Here is a 20,387-nt window from a genome sequence, read left to right on the forward strand (position 1 = left end):
GAAAATCTTTCATATTTTCACCATTAAGTATGATGTTTGCATTGTGTTTTTCATGTATGGCATTTATTATCTTGAGGCAGTTCCCATCCGCTCCTTGTTTGTTGAGTATTTTTTATCATGAAAGATGTTGAATTTTGTCAAATGCTTTTTCTTCTCCAGTTGAGATGATCATGTGGCTTTTCCCCTTCATTCTGTTGATGTGGCATATTACATTGATTGATTTTCATGTGTTGAGCCATCCTAGCATTCTAGGAATAATTTCCATTTGGTCATGGTTTTCAATCCTTTTTATATGCTGATGAATTGTTTGCTAGTATAATGTTGAGGATTTTTGCATCAATGTTTATAAAGGATATTGTTCTGTAGTTTCCTTTCTTGTAATGTCTTTATCTAGCTTTGGTGTCATGGTTACACTGGTCTCATAGAGTAAGTTCAGAAGACTTCCTTCCTCTTCAATTTTTTGGAAAAGGTTGAGAAGGATTGGTATCACTTCTCTTTTAAATGTTTGGCAGAATTAACAAGTGAAAACATCAGGTCTAGGACTCTTCTTTATTGGGAGATTTTTGACTACTGATTCAATCTCCTTAGTAGTCATAGTCGATTCAGATATTCTACTTTTTTATAATTAAGTCTTGGTAGGTTTTGTGTTTATAGGAATTTGTCCATTATATCTAGGCTATCCATTTGTTGGCATAAAATTATTCATAGAACTCTCATAATATTCTTTTTCCTATAGAACTAAGTGATAATGTCTCCACTTTCATTCCTGATTTTAGTAATTTGGATCTTTCTTTTTGCTTAGTCCATCTAGCTAAGGGTTTGTTAATTTTCTTGCTCCTTTTTTTTTAAATTAATTTTTATTGGAGTATAGTTGCTTCACAATGTTATGTTAGTTTCTGCTATACAGCAAAGTGAATCAGCTATACGTATACATATATCCCCTCCTTTTTTCATTTCCTTCCCATTTAGGTCACCATAGAGCATTGAGTAGAGTTCGCTGTGCTATACAGTAGGTCCTCACTAGTTATCTGTTTTATACGTAGTAGTGTATATAGGTCAATCCCAATCTTGCAACTCACCCCACCCCCTCCCCCGCTCTTGCTCTTTTTGAAAACAAACTTTTGGTTTCATTGATGTTCTCTACGAATTTCTCTTCTCTATTTTTTTATCTCTGCTTTAATCTTTATTATTTACTTCCTTCTGCTAGTTTTGGGTTTAGTTCTTCTTTCTCTAGATCCTTAAGTTGTAACATTAGGTTGTTTATTTTAGAGCTCTCTTCTAACTTCTAATTGAAGAATAATTTACCTACAAACTAAATTAGTTCCAAGTGCATCACATACGGATTTGATATTCCCATACATTTCAAGATGATTACCATGATAAGTCTAGTTACCATCGTCACCATACAAAGTTATTACAATTTATTGACTATTTTCTCCAGGCTGTACGTTTCATCCTTTTACATTTCTTTTGTAACTGGAGGTTTGTACCTCTTAATCTCCTTCACCTATTTCACTTCTCCTCCCTCTGGCAACCACCTTTTTGTTCTCTGTAACTGGAGTCTGTTTCTGTTTTGTTATGTTTCTTCATTTGCTTTATGTTTAAATTGCACATATAGGTGAAATCATGCAATATTTGTATTTGTCTGACTTATCTCACTTAGCATAATACTCTCTAGGTCCATCCACATTGTTGATAATGGCATGATTTCCCTGTTTTCATGGCTGAATTCTATTCCATTTTGTGTGTGTGTGTGTATATACATACATACATCTAATTTGACAATTTAAAACTTCATATATACATGAATTCATATATACATGAAATTCATATATGAAATTCATATGTGAATTATATATATATTTAATCCAGTCATTCTATTTAAGGGCAGATAGTTTGCTACCATATCTTGACTATTTTCAATAATGCTGCAATGAACGTAGGGGTACATATACTTTTTTGAATTAATGGTTTTCTTATCTTCATAAAAATACTCAGAAGTGGAATTGATGGATCATATGGTAATTATATTTTTATCTTCTTGAGGAGCCTCCACACTGTTTTCCAAAGTGGCTATACCAACTTACATGACGTTCCTTTTTCTCCACTTCCTCACCAACACTTGTTATTTGTTGTCTTTTGATCACAGCCATTCTGATAAGTGTGGGGTGATTACTCATTGTGCTTTTGATTTGCATTTCCTTGATGATTAGATGTTAAGCATCTTTTTATATGTCTAGTGGCCACCTGTATATCTTCCTTGGAAAAATGTCTGTTCAAGTCCTCTGCCCATTTTTAATTTTTTTTTAAATTTTGAGTTGCATGAGTTCCTTGTGTATTTTGAGTATTAACATTCTATCAGATATATCATTTGCAAATATCTTCTCACATTTCATTTTGTTGATAGTTTTCTTTGCTGTGTGAAAAGTGTTTACTTTGATGTAGTATCATTTGTTTATTTTTTGTTTTCGTTTCCCTTACAGAGGGGACAGATCTGAAAAATTACTTTTAAGACTGATATCAAAGAGCATACTAGCTATGCTTTCTTCTAGAAGTTTTATGGTTTCAGGTCCTACATTTAAGTCTTTAATCCATTTTTACTTTATTTTTGTATGTGGTTTGAGAAAGTAGTCTAGTTTGATTCTTTTGCATGTATCCATTTTCCCAACACCATTTATTCAAGAGACTGTCTTTCCCCCATTGCATATTCTTGTCTCCTTTGCCATAGATTAATTGACCATATAAGCATGGATATATTTCTGGTCAATCTATTCTGTTTCATTGATCCATGTGTCTGTTTATGTATCACATTGTTTTGGTTACCGTAGCTTTGTAGTACACTTTGAAATAAGGGGATGTGATAACTCCAGCTTTGTTGTTCCTCAAGATTGTTTGGTTATATGGGGTCTATTGTGTTTCCATACAAATTTTAGAATTATTTGTTCTAGTTCTGTGAAAAATGCCATTGGTATTTTGATAGGGATTGCATTGAACCTGAAGATTGTCTTGGGGAATACGGTCATTTTAACAATATTTACTCTTCCAATCCATGAGCATGGTATATCTTTCCATTTTCTTCTGTCATCTTCAGTTTCTTTCATTGTGTCTTACAGTTTTCCAAGTAGAGGTCTTTTACCTCCTTGGTTAACTTTATTCCCAGGTACTTTATTCTTTTGATGCAATTACAAATGGGATTGTTTTATTAATTTATCTGACTGCTAGTTTGTTTTTAGTGTATAGAAACACAACAGATTTCTGTACATTAACTTTTATCCTTCAACTTTACTTAATTGATTATTTAGTTCTAATAGTTTTTGGTGGCATCTTTAGGATTTTCTGTATATAGTAGCAAATCATCAGCAGACAGTAACAGTTTTACTTCCTCCTTTCCAATTTGGATTCCTATCATGTATTTTTCTTGTTTGATGCCTGTGGCTAGGACTTCCAATACCATGTTGAATAAAAGTGGTGAGAGTGGGCATCCTTGTCCTGTTCTTGATCTTAGAGGAAATGCTTTCTGCTTGTTACCACTGAGTATGTTATTTGTGGGCTTGTCATATATGGCCTATATTATATTGAGGTATGTTCCCTCTATATGCACTATGTTGAGAGGTTTTTTTTATCATAAATGGATGTTAAATTTGTTAAAAGCTTTCTGCATCTGTGAGATAATCTATGATTTTTATTCTTCAATGTGTTAATGTGTTATATCACACTGATTGATGATATTGAACCATCCATACATCCCTGAAATAAATCCCACTTGATCATGGTGTATGATCCTTTTAAAGTAGTTTTGAATTTCTTTGCTAATATTTTATTAAGCATTTTTGTAGCTATGTTCATCAAGGATATTGGTCTATAATTTTCTTTTGTTGGGTGTCTTTGTCTAGTTTTAGTATCAGGGTGATCCTGGCCTTTTAGAATGCATTTGAAAGTGTTCCTTCCATTTATATTTTTTGAAATAGCTTGGGAAGGATAGGTGTTAACATTTTTAACGAGGTATAGTTGATTTACAATATTATATTAGTTGCAGGTGTACAACATAGTGATTCAAAACTTTTATAGATTATAATCCATTTATCGTTATCATAAAATATTGGCAATATTCCCTGTGCTATACAATGTATTTTGAGAAAGATAGGTATCAACTCTTCTCTAAATGTTTGCTAGAACTCACCTATGTGACTTTAGTTTGTTGAGAGTTTTTTTTATTAGTGATTTAATTTCATTACTGGTAATTGGTCAGTTAATATTTTCTATTTCTTCCTTGTTCAGTCATAGGAGATTGTGCATTTTTAGGAATTTGTGCATTTCTTCTGGGTTGTTCATTTTATTGCCATATAGTTGTTCATAGTAAACTTTTATGATCCTTTGTGTTTCTGTGGTGTTGGTTGTTATGTTCTTCATTTTGATTTCTGATTTTATTGATTTAGGCCCTCGTTTTTTCTTGATGAGTCTGGTTATAACTTGTTTATCTTTCAAAGTATCAGGTCTTCAATTCACTGATCTTTTCTAATTTTTTTGTCTCCATTTCATTTATTTCTGCCTTGATCTTTATGATTTCTTTCCTTCTACTAGCTTTGGGTTTTGTTTGTTCTTCTTTTCCTACTTCCTTTAGGTGTAAGGTTAGGTTGTTTAATAGAGATTTTTCTTGTTTCCTGAGGTAAGTTTGTATTGCTATAAACTACCCTCTTAGAACTGCTTTTGCTGCATCCCACAGATTTTGGATCATTGTGTTTTCATTTTCATTTGTCTGCAGTGTTTTTTTTTAATTCTTCTTTGATTACATCAGTGATCCATTGGTTATTTAGTAGCATAACGTTTAACCTTCACATGTTACTGTTAATACTTGACTTCTAGTCTCATGTCTTTGTTGTCAGAAAACATGCTTGATATGATTTCAATTTTCTTAAATTTACCAAGGCTTGTTTTGTGGCCTAGAATGTGATCTATCTTGGAGAAAGTTCCATGTGCCTTTGAAAAAAATGTATAATACATTCTTCTGCTTTGGATGTAATGTTCCATACATATCTATTATGTCCATGCGATCTAATGTACCATTTAAAGCCAGTGTTTCCTTATTGATTTCCTGTCTGCATGATCTGTCCATTGATGTAAGTGGGGTGTTAAAGTCCCCTACTATTATTGTGTTGCTGTCAGTTTCTCCCTTTATATCCGTTAAATTTTCCTTATATATTTAGGTGGTCATATATTGGGTGCATATATATTTAAAATTGCTATATCTTCTTCTTGAACTGATCCCTTGATCTTTATGTAGTGTACTTCTTTGCCTCTTGTAGCAGTCTTTGTTTTAAATTATTTTGTCTGATATAAGTATTTGTATCCTGGCTTTCTTTTGATTTCCATTTACCTAATTCTCTGTGTTTATTTCTATATACTAGGTAGTTCAGTTATGTTTCTCAATTTTGGAGAAGTGGTCTTATATAGGAAATGTCCTACATGGCCCAGCAACATATTCCCCTCTGTTTACTATACCTATATGCTCTAGTGTTGTCCCTTATGTGGGTTGCATAGGCTCTTTTGTTGTGGCAGGGTCAACTACTGGGGAACACTGATAGGCAGTGCTGGCTCCAAGGCTGGTTGGCTGCCAGGCCATGCCTCATGCAGAAACTGATGGCCCACTAATGGGTGGGGCTGTGTCATGGTGCAGCTGTCTGCCTGGCCCAGGGTCTCCTAGGGCTGGTATCGACCTGCTAGTGGGCAAGACTAGGTCCCAGTGTGTCTGGCTGTTCAGCTCAGTGCATCCTAGGGCTGGTGCCAGCTAACTGGTGAGTGGATAAGCCCCCAACCCTAATAAGCTAGGGAGACCCTCCCCAAATGGCAGTTTTTCAAGCACCACTGTCCTCATGGTAGAATGACCTCCCTCTGTGTTCCCAGGAGGAGGCCAGTTGCTTCCTTCCTCTTTAGGAGGCTCTCCAAGATCAACGAGTGGGTCTGACCCAGGCTCCTTTCAAATTACTGCCTCTGGCTTGGGTTTCAGAGTGTGTAATGTTTTGCATTTTTTATTGTAAGCATCTATGGCTTTAAAGTTCCCCCTCAGCACTGCTTTTGCTGAATTCCGTAAGTTTTGGTATATTTTCATTTCCATTCATGTCAAAATGTATTCTAAGTGCCATTTTGATTTCTTTTTTGACTCACTGGTTGCTTAAAAGCAATTTAATTTTCAATTTTAATTTTCACTATTTTGAGAATTTTCCAATTTCCCTTTTGATTTTGATTTTTAAGTTTGTCCAGTTGTGGTCAAAGAACATACTTTGTATATCTCTCTTTTTAAATCTATTGATTAATTAATATTTAAATTTTAGACTGACATAATTAATTAACCTAGCATATTAATACATAATAATTATGTATTATTTATTATGTCATTATGTTATGAAGAATATTAATTTGTGTTTTTCATCTGTGACTTAACATATGGTCTCACCTGGAAAATGTCCCATGTGCACTTGAGAAGACTGTATTCTGTTGTTGTTAGGTAGAATGCTCTGTATATATCTGTGAGATCTAGTTGGTATTGTATTGTTGAAGTCCTCTACTTCCTTACTTATCTTCTATCTAGTTGTTCAATCCATTATGATGAGTGAGGTATTGAAATCTCCAACTATTATTGTAGAAATGCCTATTATGTAGAAATGTGTGCTTTTCTCTTCAGTTCTGTCATTTTTTCTTCATATATTCAGGTGGCCTCTCATTAGATGCATAAATGTTTATAATTGTTATATCTTTTTCCAGTACTTAACACTTTTTAATATATAATGTCCTTCTTTGTCTCTTGTACACTTTTGGTTTAAAGTCTATTTTGTCTGAATTAGTATAGTCATTCCTGCTCTCTTTTGGTTACTATTAGCATGGAGTATCTTTTCCCACCCTTTCACTTTCAACCCACTTGTGTCTGTGGATGTCATGTCAGTCTCTTGTAGACAGCATATAGTAGGATCATGTGTTTTTATGCATTCTGTCAATTTCTGTCTTTTGATTAAGAGTTTAATCCATTTACAATTAATATAACTACTGACAGGAGGTACTTATTTCTGTCATTGTGCCATTTGTTTTCTCTATGCCTTATAGCTTTTTTCCCCCTCATTTCCTGTATTACTGTTTTCTTTTGTGTTTAGTTGATTTTTATAGTGATATGTATAAATTCCTGTATCATTTCCTTTTGTATCATTACATTCTGTAGCTATTTTGTTTGTGGTTACCATGGGGATTACATTTAACATCCTACAGTTATAAAACTCCAATTTGAACTTATACCAAATTAACTACAAAAACTGCAGCTGCAAACCACCTTTACAGCAATGCTAGCTTTCGTAATTGTCCACACATTTACTTTTAGTGAGATCTTTATTTTTCCACACAGAGTTGAGTTACTGTCTAGTGTCCTTTTATTTCACCTTGCAGGACTCCTTTGAGTATTTCTTGCAGTTGAGGTCTAGTGGTCACAAACTCTCTTGGCTTTTATTTCTGAAAAGGTCCTAATTTCTCCCTCACTTCTGAAGCACAGTTTTGCTGGATAGAGGATTTTGTTTGATAAGGTTTTTTTTCTTTTAGCACTTTGAGCATATCTGCCCACTGTCTTGGGGACTCTGAGTTCCTAATGAGAAATCTCATAATCTTATTTAGGATCCCCTGTATGTGATGATTTTCTCTCTCTCTCTTGTGGCTTTCAGTATTCTCTCTTTGTCTTTTGAAAGTTTGATTATTATGTGTCTTAGTGTGGGTCTCTTTGAGTTCATCTTAGAGTTCATTGAGCTTTTGGCTTATTTATTTCACATCTCTCATGAAATTTGGTAGTTTTCAGCCATCATTTTTTCAAATATTCTCTCTGCTCTTTTCTCTGTATCTTCTCCTTCTGAGAGTACCACAGTGTATATGTTAGTATGCCTGTTGGTGTCCGACAGATCCCATAGGCTCTGTTCATTTTTCTTCATTTTTCTTTCTGTTCCTCAGAGTCAATAATTTCCTTTGTCCTGTATTCAAGTTCTCTGATTCTTTCTTCTTTCTGCTCAAATGTGCCTTTATTTCCTCCAGTGAATTTTTAATTTCCATTATTGTACTTTTCAACTCCAGAATTTCCTTTAGGTTTTTTTCTAGGTTTTCTGTCTCCTAATTGAGATTTCCATGTTTTACACATATTTTCTTGACTTTCTAGATTTCTTCCTTTAGTTCTTTAAACATCTTTAAGGCAGTCATTTTTTCTTTCAAATTTTATTGAGGCCCAAGGCCCATGGGGCTTAGGCAGGAAGCCTCCCTGCAGGCAAAGGAGGAGCCAGTGGAGAGGCATTATTTGACCTTTTCTGGAGGCACGGGTTGTTGGTGTGGCCACATTTCTTCTTGTGGCAGTTGGCAGCATAGAGATGCAGGTGAGCATAACTCTTGTGGCAGATCATTTTGTAGCAATGTATTTTGGGGCAAGCTTGTGGAGGGAAGGCTCAATGATGCCACCCCACAGGCAAAGCACCAAATGCAAGGTGGATTCTTTCTGGATATTGTACTCTGAGAGAGTGTGGTCATCCCCCAGCTATTTGCCTGCAAAAATTCAATGATGTTGGGGAAGCAAGTTGTCCTCCTTGTCTTGGATTTTAGCTTTGATGTTTTCAGTGGTGACACTGGGCCTGACCTTGAGAGTGATGTTCTTGCTTGCAGTGTCTTCATAAAGATCTGCATCTCTATGTCTGCAACTCAGCCCCCTCACTGAAAAAAGATCAGGCAGCAGAACGGGCATTCATCGATTTACTGCTAAGAGTGCCTTCACGAGACAGTTATTTTAAAGTCTTTGTCTAGTAGGTCTGCCATCAGTTCCCTTTCAAGGACAATTTCTGTTGATTTATTTCTTCCTTTGAATGGCCCATACTCTCCTGTTTCTTTGTATGCCTTGTGACTTTTTTTTTTTTTTACTGAATGGAACATTTGAATCTAATAATCTGGTAACCCTGGAAATTAGATTTCCCCACTTCCCTAGAGCTTGCTCTTTTATGTTATTTTTTATTGTTATATGGTGTCTCTGTGTTGAAGATCAGCCTGATGTATAAACTGAAGATTATCTCAGGTCTTTCCTGAGCCTTTCCCTGGGCACGAACAACCACTTTCTGATTTCTCCTGAATTTGCAGTTGCTTTTGAATGTTCTAGTGTTTAATGTCTGGCTTCTGAAAGGGGAAAAAGCAAAAAATGAAGTGGGGAACAAAGCACACTGGATATTTAAGTCCCCTGAAAGTTACTTCAGCCAGGGTGGAAGGGGCTTGCAAGAGTGAGGGTAGGTGTGACAACAATGGCTTGCCACCTCTTTGACTGATTCTGTGATCAGAAGCAGCAATCAGTGATAAGAACACAGATCTTCATATTTGGAGGACAGGGTCCTTTTTGACCACCCAGGCTCCCACAGGCTACTTGTAGGCTGCTCTGGGAACACATGCACAGATCCTTGCCATACTGCTGTGAATGGGGATGGGTAGTTGCCACTGTGCTAAGAACAGAAGTTGACCATAATAAATCAATTTAACGTGTTCAAGTCTTTACCTGGAAATTGCAAATCATCAACAGAGCCCAGAGTTCCAAAATAGTGACATCAGGCAGATTCTACCAGTGCAATTGTTGTCAAGGTGGGGAGACAGATTCCTGGTGCCTCTTAACTTGCCATCATCCCAGAAACACACATTATAATCTAGAATCAATGAGTGAGCCTTGGGGGAAAAGTCAGCTGGAAGCAGGTACAGTATTCTTTAAATTGATCAATTAAAAATAATGGAACATTCAGTGAATATTTATATAGAGAGAGCCTGCTAGGTATTTTGAGGGATACCAAAAGTTCAATACATAGACTCTTCTTAAAGAAGTTGTATCCTTCTTGAGAAATACAAGAGAGGCATCAAAGCAAAATAGTAAATGAGAAGAAGTATCAAATAGATAAAGTCACTCACAATCATTACAATGAGAGTTCAGGAGGAGGAGAGGGTACTGTGAATTTAAATCATCAGAGAAGATTTCATCAAGTAGGAGTATTCCTGAGCTACTCCTAGGAATGTATAGGCATACCTTGGAGATACTGCAGGTTCAGTTCCAGACCACTGCAATAAAGCAAGTCAAATGAATTTTTAAAATATGTTTACACTATACCATAGTCTACTAAGTGCACAATAGAATTATGTCTAAAAAATGTACATACGTTAATTTTAAAATACCATATTGTCAAAAAATGTTAACCATAATCTGAACCTTCAGCGAGTCATAGTAGTAACATTAAAAATCATTGATCACAGATGACTGTAACAAGTATAATAATAGTAATAAAGTTGAAATATGTGATATTTGCCAAAACGTGACAAGAGATACAAAGTGAGCAAACACTTTTGGAAAAATGACACAAATAGACTTGCTCCATTCAAGGTTGACATACACCTTCAATTGTTAAAAACTCAATAAAGTGAAGAGCAATCAAATGAGATATGCCTGTATTTTGATCTGAAGAATATTAATAGGAGTTATGACTTACCTAGTACCTAGAATATTAATAAGAGTTACAACTTACCTAGTACCTTGTGCCAGATGCCAACTCATCCAGTCCTCAAAACAATCCCATGAGGGATTATCCCCTATTATCCCCCTTTTCATAGATGAGGAAACTGAGCAAGAGAAACTTGCTTAAGGGGATTGCCCAAGCTCAAATAAGAAGTCAGTCTTAGAGCTGGAACTTGAAGCCAGACAAAAGCAGGGAGACACTGGACGAGATGTGACTCTTTAAGAAGGATCCACTGAATAATAACAAAATATTTATTCTTTTCAAGTGTACATAGGACATTCTCTAATATCATATTTTAGGCAATAATTTTTAACACATTTCCAAAAAACTGAAACTATTACCAGCATATTACCTGATCACAATGGAATGAATGTGTTCATAGAAATCAAAACAAGGTATATGTAAAATCCCCAAATATTTGAAAACTATGAAAGACACTTCTAAGTAACCCATGAGTCAAAGAAGCAGTCAGAAGCTCTAGGGCCTGATCTCTCTTCTCAGTCCTTACTGAGGAGAATGGTGTGAGCAAAAGTGTAGAAGTGAACGTGTGATACATTTGCCAGAGATAGCAAAGGGGTTACACTGACAGGCATGATAGTAATTTAGACATTTTGCTGTAGGCCAATGTATGTCCACATGCAGAAACTCTTTATTTGATTGTGTTGCAGATTTAGCACATCCATTATATTTTAAGAAACTTCTCTCTCAAATTACTATAGTGCAGAAAAACAACCATATAAAAATGTTTTTCATTATTATGCACATCTTGTAATTGCTAAAGAACATAATAACTTTTCTTTTCTCATTTAGTTTTTACATGATTGGATCAAGAATTCTATATTGTGAAATTTCTGGAAATAATGTGATATGGGGTGATAATCCCCCATTATGTGAAAGTAAGTACATTCTCTCTTTAGAACATAGAGCAGCAGTTCTCAAACTTTTTGGCCTGGGGACCCCTTTATGCTTTCAAATTAACATAGACACCAAAGAGCTTCTCTTTATATGGGTTATGTCTTAATATTTATTATATTGGAATTAAAACAGAAAAGTTTTAAAAATAATTATTAATTCATTTTTAAGAAGAGTAACCTCAATACATGTTAATATATGCAACATATTTTTATGAAAAATCAAAAGTTTCCAAAACAGATAGTGAGAATAGTGGCATTGTTTTACACTTTTGCAAATTACTTTAATATCTGACTTAAAGGAAGAGATGTGGATTCAGTCAGTTGCAAAATCACATCATTTGAAGCCTCTGGAAAATTTCACTGTATGCTCATAAGGATGAAAGTGAAAAATGACAGTAATACTCAGTATTAATGTGAACAACCAATTTGTGAATAGAGATATTTATAAATCATAAAGCATTTCTCAACTAGCACTGAGTTATATTTTTAATCACAAGTGTATTTTAGCATTAAATTGTCAGCCTCTTTCATGATGATGAAAACAAAACTTAGCAGGTAAATATGTGTATTTCATATCTTATATAGATATTTCAGAAAACAAGTTTTATTCTAAACGTTAATTTCTACATTAATGGTTTGAATTTGGGTTAATACATTTTCACATAGAGACGTTCTTCTAAATGGACATTGGATTCACAACTAGCTTATATTAATCATATGTTAATGAATTCTTTGAAGGCAGTTCATAGGACTTTGCTAATGCTGTCCTAATCTTTTACCTTTACTTCATGTCCTTCTTTCCCCCTTTTTAAGGGATTTTGTGTGCAACACCTAGAAACATAACAAATGGAAGAATCACCAATTACAAGGACGAATATGAATATAATGAAATAGTAACTTATAGCTGTAATCCTTCAGATGGACCAGATGAATATTCACTTGTTGGAGAGAGTGTGCTTGTTTGTGTTGATAGTGACAGATGGAGTAGTGACTCTCCTCAGTGTAAAGGTAATAATATTTCCATTTACTTCCTCCTGCATTTGTAAATACTGTGGAAACACTTCATAAATACTTTTACCTACAAGTAAAAGTATTTATGTACTTGCTCCTCCTGCTAAACTGACTTCTAATTAATTTAATATTGGTCAAATCAAATTAAAAGATAGTTCTAGTTGTACAGTTCCCCATACGTCAGTCCACATGTCCTTGGCATTCCAATTTATACATCATGAACTACTGTGTATATGCATGAGTTAAGACTGTTTATTTGTTTGTTTGTTTGTAAGCATCAGAAAACTCAACACACACTGGCTTAAAAAATAAGAAAGTTTTACTTGTATTATAAGACATCTGAGAGTTCTGGCTGCAGGAAATGGTAAAAGACTAACCCTCTCACCGATCAGATTGTTAAACTATGGCCAGAACTTATTTAAATAACAATGTTTAATGAATACAGAGTGACCAAAAGCAGGGAGACACTGGACGAGATGTGACTCTTTAAGAAGGATCCACTGAATAATAGCAAAATATTTATTCTTTTCAAGTGTACATGGGACATTCTCTAATATCATATTTTAGGCAATAATTTTTAACACGTTTCCAAAAAACTGAAACTATTACCAGTATATTACCTGATCACAATGGAATGAACGTATTCATAGAAATCAAAACAAGGTATATGTAAAATCCCCAAATATTTGAAAACTATGAAAGACACTTCTAAGTAACCCATGAGTCAAAGAAGCAGTCACGAGGGAAATTAGAAAGTGTTTTGAACTGAATAAAAATGAAAAACAGCATATCAATATATCAAAAGTTGTGGGATACTGAAAAAGTATTGCTCAGAAGGATATTTATAGTATGAGATACTTATGATAGAAAAATAGAAAAGTCTCAACTCAATCATCTAAGCTTCTACCATAAGAAACTAAAAAAGAAGAGCAAATTAAACCAAAAACAAGAAAACACAAGGAAATAATAAAGTTAGCAATCAATGAAACTGAAAAGAGAAAAAAAACAGAGATAATCAAAGAAATCAGCACGTGGTTCTTGAGAAAATTGATAAAAATAGATAAACCTATAGACAGTCTGACAGGAAAAAAGAAGATACAAATTACCAATACAGAGAGTGAGAAAGGGGACATCATGAAATATCCTGTGGACATTTGAAAGATAATGAGGGAATAAAATGAACCACTCTATGCCTATACATTTGACAAATTAATCCTTCTCACAAAGAGTACTGCAGACCCCATGTCCTCAATGGGGAATTCTACCAAATATTTAAGGAATAAATAATAGCAGCTCTATACCAAGCCTTAAGAAAACACAAGAGGAGGGAATACTTCTCAACTCATTTCATAAGGACAGCATTGCTCTGATGCCAAAACCAGATAGATGTACAACATAGTGATTCAGCATTTACATACATAAAAAGATGATTACCATGATGTCTAGTTCCCATTTGTCACCATTTAAAGTTATTACAGAATTATTAACTATATTCTCTATTCTGTATATCATAACTTCATGACTTATTTATTTTATAACTAGAAGTTTGTGCCTTTTAATCCACTTCACTTATTTTGCCCATCCTCCCAGCCACCTCTTCTCTGCCAATCACCAGTTTCTTCTCTGTATCCATGAATCCGTTTCTGTTTTGTTTTATTAGTTCATTTGTTTTGTTTTGTAGATCCCACATGTAAGTGAAATAATATGGTATTTGTGTTTCTCTGACTGATTTATTTTACTTTGCATAATACCCTCTAGGTCCATCGATGTTGTCTCAAATGGCAAGATTTCATTCTTTTTATGGCTGGGTAATATTCCATTGTATATATACCACATCTTCTTCCATTATTCTATCAGTAGACACTTAGGTTGCTTCCATGTCTTAACTACTGTAAAAAATGCTATAATGAAAAAAGGGCTACATAAATCTTTTTGAATTAGTGTTTTGCTTTCTTTGGTTTAATACCCAGAGGTAAAATTTCTGGGTCATATTGTAGTTCTATTTTCTCCCAGTCTATGGTTCATTTTATTCATTCCTATATAGTGTCTTTTGAAGCAAAAGTTAACTGTTCTTTAAATGTTTGGTAAAATTCACCTGTGAACCCGTGTCATCCTGGATTTTGTTTGTCGGGAGTTATTTGATTACTGACTCAATTTCATTACTGGTAATTGGTCTATTCAGATTTTCTATTTCTTATTGACTCAGTATTAGGAGATTGTATGTTTCTAGGAACTTATCCATTCCTTCCAGGTTTTCCAATTTTAGGTGTATAATTGTTCATAGTATTCTCTTATGATCCTTTATATTTCTGTGATATTGGTTGTAACTTCTCTATTATTTCCAATTTTATTTATTTGGATACTTTCTTTTCTTTCCTGATGAGTGTGGCTATAGGTTTGCCAATCTTTTTTTAATCTTTTCAAAGAATCAGCTCTTAGTTTCATTGTTCTTTTCTATTGTTTTTACTCTCAATTTCATTTATTTCAACTTTGTTCTTCATTATTTTCTCCTTCTATAAACTTTCAGGTTTTTTTTTTCTATAGATGTAGGTTTAGATTGTTTACTTGAGATTTTTCTTGTTCTTGCGGTAGGCCTGTATTGCTATAAACTTATCTCTTAGAACGGTTTTTCCTACATTGCATAGATTTGGAATGCACTGTTTCCATTTTCATTAGTATTAAGATATTTTTTATTTCCTTTTGTTTTTTCATTGACCCATTGATTGTTTAGTAGCATGCTGTTTAGTCTCCATGTGTTGGTTTTTTTCCAGTTTTCTTCTTGTAGTTGATTTGTAGTTTCATACCATTGTGATTGGAAAAGATGCTTGATCATAGATTTAAATGTAAAACCTAAACTATAAGACTTACTAGAAGACATAGAAAATATTTGCGACTTAGCAAAGATTTCTTCAAAAACCTTAAAAGCATTATCCTTCAAAGAAAAAAAAATAACTAGACTTCTTAAAAACTAAGAACTTCTGCTCACAAACACACTGTTTTAAGAAAGAAGAAAGAGCCATAGACTGGGAGAAAATATTTGCCAAGGACATTTCTGAATGGATTTCTACCTATGATATATAAAGAACTCTCAAAACACAGTAAGAAGAAAACAACCCAATTTACAAAAAAAGGGGCAACATATTTGCATAGACTTGTTTCACCAAAGAAGATATGCGGATGCCAAAAAGCACATGAAAAGTTGATCAATATCATTAGTAATAACAGAAATGTAATTTAACAACACAATGCGATATCACTAAACATCTATTAGAATGGCTGAAATTAAAAAGAAAAATGATCAATACCATGTTTTGATGTGGATATGAAGTATTTGGAACTCTGATACATTGCTGATAAGAATGCAAAGTGGTATGACCATTTTGGAACACAATTTGGCAATTTCTTATACAGTTAAGCATACACTTAATGTACAACTCTGCAATCCAAGTAAAATGAAAACATGTACACATAGAAACCTGCATGAGAATATTCATAGCATGCTTAGTTGTAATCATCCCACACTGGAAGCAACCCATATGTCCTTGAACTGGTGAATGGAGGAAGAACCTTGGTACATCCATACAATATAATAATACTCTGCAATAAAAGGGAGTATGCTTCTAATCCATGCAACAACAGAAATGAATCTCAGGAATGAATGCATTGTACTAAGTGAAATAAGCCATACTCAGAGAAAGTGATCCCAGTATGACATTCTGGAAAAGCAACACTGTACGGATAGAAAATTGATCAATGGTAGGCTGGGTGAGGAAGACAGTTAGAGGTATGGGGAAGGTTGATTACAAAGTAGCATGAGGAAATTTGGGGAGGTTATGGAAACATTCTATTTTTTTTGTGATACATAAATTATTTGTATGTATTAAACATCATACACTTGTACACTTAAAAGTGTTTAATTATACGTAAATATTATCTAGTAAACCTAAATTAAAGAAAATCATTAGTGCAATTATCAGCAGTTTAGCACAACAGAGAAAATAACAGTGAACCTGAAGTCAAGACAATACAAACCCAACATGATTTGAAAAGAAATATTAAATGAGAGAGAGGAGAGAAACTTATACACCTGTGGTAGAATAGCAACCAGTACACATACATGTAATTGGAGTTTCAGAAAGAAAGAACAGTATAGACAATTATTTGGGGTTTTTTTTGTTGTTGTTGGAGTATTTTTGCTTTTCCATGTTGTGATAGTTTCTGCTGTACAGCAAAGTGAATCAGTTATACATATACATATATCCACTCTTTTTTAGATTTCCTTCACATTTAGGTCTCCACAGATCACTGAGTAGAGTTCCGTGTGCTATACAGCAGGTTCTCATTAGTGACCTGTTTTATACATAGTAGTGCATATATGTCAATTCCAATCTCCCAATTCATCCCACCCACCGCTTCCCCCCTTGGTAACCACAAGTTTGTTCTCTACATCTGTGACTCTATTTCTGCTTTGCAAATAAGTTCATCTGGACAATTATTTGAATTTGATCTAAAACAACAACCACAGAGATCCAGGAAATTCAGTGACCCTAGCAGGATAAATAAATTTTGAAAATTTACCAAGAAACCCTCACTAAACTAAAAACAAAAGAAAAAGCAGCCAGTGAGAGGGGAAAAGAACATATTACATTCTTCCTTCCTCACCCCAAAGGAAGAATGACAGCTGACTTCTCTTAAGGAACTGTGGAGATGAGAAGACAATAATTTCTGCTAATGTGCTGGAAGAAAAATAAAGCACTTATCCTAGAATTCCCTGTCAAGGAGAACTCTTTCAAAACTGAAGGTGAAGTAAATAAAAACAGTTTCAGATAAACAAAAGCTAAGAGAATTTGTCATTAGCCAACGTGAACTGCAAGAATTGATAAGTTCTCCTGGCTGAACAAAAATGATATCTGATGGAAATTCAGATCCACAGGAAAAGAGAAACCCTCCTTCTGGTTTAAAAAGCTATATATTGGCGTGGGTCCCGGGCGCCATGGCTTCTGTGGGGGTGTCTGTTGGCCGGCAGGACAAGGATGCGCTGCAGCCACCCACAGAGCCGCCGCTGCCCGAGACGAAGCCGCTGCCGCCTCCGCAGCCGCTGCCGCCGGTCTCCGCGCCGCTGAGGCCTCCATCCCCGGCCGGCGTGAAGGCTGAGGAGAACTGCTCCTTCCTCCCTCTGGTTCACAACATTATCAAATGCATGGACAAGGACAGCCCTGATGTCCACCAGGACCTGAACGCCCTCAAGACCAAGTTCCAGGAGATGCGGAAGGTGGTCAGCGCCATGCCTGGCATCCACCTGAGCCCCGAACGGCAGCAGCAGCAGCTGCACCGCCTCCGCGAGCAGGTCCGGACCAAGAACGAGCTCCTGTAGAAGTACAAGAGCCTGTGCATGTTTGAGATCCCCAAGGAGTAGATGAGCTGGCCTCTGGGACGAGGTGGGCACGGGCCCCCTGCCTCCAGCCCTGTGGAGGGGGTCTCTGATACTGCCTGCTTAGCTGAACGTGGCCCTGACTGCGGAGCCGGTGTGCGTGCTGGCTTCCCCGGGAGTCCTTGTGTACTGTCCCCAAGGTCCAGATGCATAATGACTGTGCGCCTGCTGCCGGAAGGAGGAGGGCTCCTGAGGCCGGAGGGGCGGGGCCGCGGCCCGGCCTTCAGGCTGGGCTGGCAGATCCCGGGGCAAAGCAGGAAGGGAGGCGGCTGCCCTCTGCCCCTCCCCTCCGCTCCCGGCCCAGGTGGTGGGTAGCCAGGTAGCCAGTGCTGAGTGAGCAGCAGGGTGCGTGGAGTCCACTGCATAGTTAGGCCCGCGCTCACATGCGAGGGTTTAGGATAGAAAAAGGCCTTGGGAGACCGGCACTGTTCCTAAAGACTGGAGGGTGGCTTTTTGCTCTGGAATAGTTGTTTCCTTCTGTGTTTGAGGGTGGGTGTCACTGTCCGTGGGCTGCCCACCCAGGGCCCTGCCGGCAGCCCCGCCTCCAGGTTTCTGCCTCCCACGTGTGGGTGGATGGCAGAGACTCCTGCTCCTCTGTCCCTTGTCACCTTCAGGCAGCTCGTTGAGCCATTTCATGTCCAAGAATGGCCAGACCACCTCAGACCACGTGGTCTCACCGGCCGTGGTCTCCAGGTGAACAGACCCTTCTTCCAGCTTCTCAGAGTCCTGTTCCTGGTTTAACCACGACTTCCCCTCTGGCCTTCTCACTGCGTGCCAGCAGGTGGTCATGATGTGCTTTTCGCTCAGAGCCACGGTTCTGATGGGCCCTCGGGGTGGGGAGAACTGGACCTGGCAGTCATGCGGCCAAGGCCTGGTTCACAGATGCTTATAAACACCTTTGTTTCTCCTAGACGGACGTTGTGTTAGTGTGACCAGACTGAGGTAAGAGCACCTCTTTCCTTCACCTCTGAAGGATGCGGGAGAGGTGGCTGAATATCATTTAGATCTAGAAATGGGCTCATAACCTGTGCTGACCGAGTCGGGGGCTTAACAGCTGCCTGCAAGTTGGCAGGAATGTAGGTTGAAGATGTTCTGAGCAGGGGTTCTGTCCATGTCTGCCGGCAGCCACCTGTCAGGTGTGCAGGGGGGTGTCAGGTTTCAGCAGCCTTGGCCAGAGGCCCAGGCTCTGAATTTAAGTGGGTGTCACCTGTTAGACCAGCTCTACCGTGGGGCTGTTATCAACTGAATCAGTTATTTTCTTGACGTTTCAGAGTAGTGTGTGGGCTGGTTTTAAGGCTCCGACCAAATACTATGGGACACGAAGCTCAGAAATACCAGGCGGCCGGGCTCGCCCGGAAGGCTGCGGCGGACACGGGCTCCTCATGGGCCTCTCCTGTGCTCCAGAGTTGTGACTTGTGACACTTTTCAAGCGTGTGATTAAAAGAACTTGTGCTCTGCTGTCAAAAAAAAAAAAAAAAATAGCTATATATTATCTGGCCCTCAACTATTGCTCAGATTTAATCTCATAAGATGTTCTCTTGAACTCACTGCCCAGCCCAGCGTTTTTTTGTTTTCTTTTGTTTTCTTTTGTTTTTTCCAAATTCTTCAAAACCCATTAGTAGATCCTGAAGTCAATCTAGAGGGTCTGTCATGTAATTTACTTCTGAAGAAGTAGAGTAGAATGGGAAATACCAGAGTACACTGGTGTGAGGGCTAAGTATTAACTTTTAACAGTATCTCAGGCCTGTGTGCTTGTATACTGGTTTACAACTTAAAATGTGTTTCTTGATCTCTGGGTTGCAGTCCAAAATATTTGGAAAACACTCCCCTAACTCCACTGACCTTTGTATTTCTTGAACACCCAAGTTCCTGTGTGTTGTTGCCACCTGAGAACTTTCTTTTTCATATATTTTCATGGCTTGCTTCTTTTCAACTTTTAAATTTCAGCTCAAGTATGACCTTCTCAAAAAGTCTGTGCCGGGCTTCGCTGGTGGCACAGTTGTTGAGAATCTGCCTGCTAATGCAGGGGACACGGGTTCGAGCCCTGGTCTGGGAAGATCCCACATGCCGCGGAGCAACTAGGCCCGTGAGCCACAACTACTGAGCCTGCGCGTCTGGAGCCTGTGCTCCGAAACAAGAGAGGCCACGATAGTGAGAGGCCTGCACACCGCGATGAAGAGTGGCCCCCGCTTGCCGCAACTAGAGAAAGCCCTCGCACAGAAACGAAGACCCAACACAGCCAAAAATAAATAAATAAATTAATTAATTAATTTGGAAAAAAAAAGTCTATGCTATCTTTCTAAAAGAGCAAGGTCCTGTAATTAGTGTCAGCATGACCTTAAAAAAAATCCTAGAGCTAAAGGGTATCAAAAGTCACTTTTGAACTTACCCTGAATTTGTATCTGATAGTGAGACCTTTCTCAAAACTTGTCAGTACTGGGAAAAAATGTAGAAAAGCCAATAAAGTATAATAATAGTCTGTTTTTG

At 37.0% G+C, this 20,387-nt stretch overlaps 1 protein-coding gene and 2 pseudogenes across 3 annotated transcripts in view; 2 read left to right on the forward strand and 1 right to left on the reverse strand.

Moving 5' to 3' along the window:
* LOC309606338 (membrane cofactor protein-like) overlaps positions 1-20,387 on the forward strand; it is a 51,885-nt gene that overhangs the window by 30,597 nt on the left and 901 nt on the right. The window contains exons 4-5 of the mRNA XM_082343310.1: positions 11,355-11,440; positions 12,272-12,466. Of these exons, the coding sequence (XP_082199436.1) occupies positions 11,355-11,440; positions 12,272-12,466 (281 nt within the window). The remainder of the gene's footprint in view (positions 1-11,354; positions 11,441-12,271; positions 12,467-20,387) is intronic.
* On the reverse strand, positions 855-11,365 carry LOC309627724 (ubiquitin-ribosomal protein eL40 fusion protein pseudogene; annotated as a pseudogene). Its single transcript has one exon. The product of its transcript is annotated as a ubiquitin-ribosomal protein eL40 fusion protein pseudogene (transcript).
* On the forward strand, positions 12,473-20,158 carry LOC309627142 (mediator of RNA polymerase II transcription subunit 9 pseudogene; annotated as a pseudogene). Its single transcript has one exon. The product of its transcript is annotated as a mediator of RNA polymerase II transcription subunit 9 pseudogene (transcript).

This window comes from Balaenoptera borealis (assembly GCF_965194805.1).
Source record: "Balaenoptera borealis genome assembly, chromosome: 1".
Lineage (NCBI taxonomy): Eukaryota > Metazoa > Chordata > Mammalia > Artiodactyla > Balaenopteridae > Balaenoptera > Balaenoptera borealis.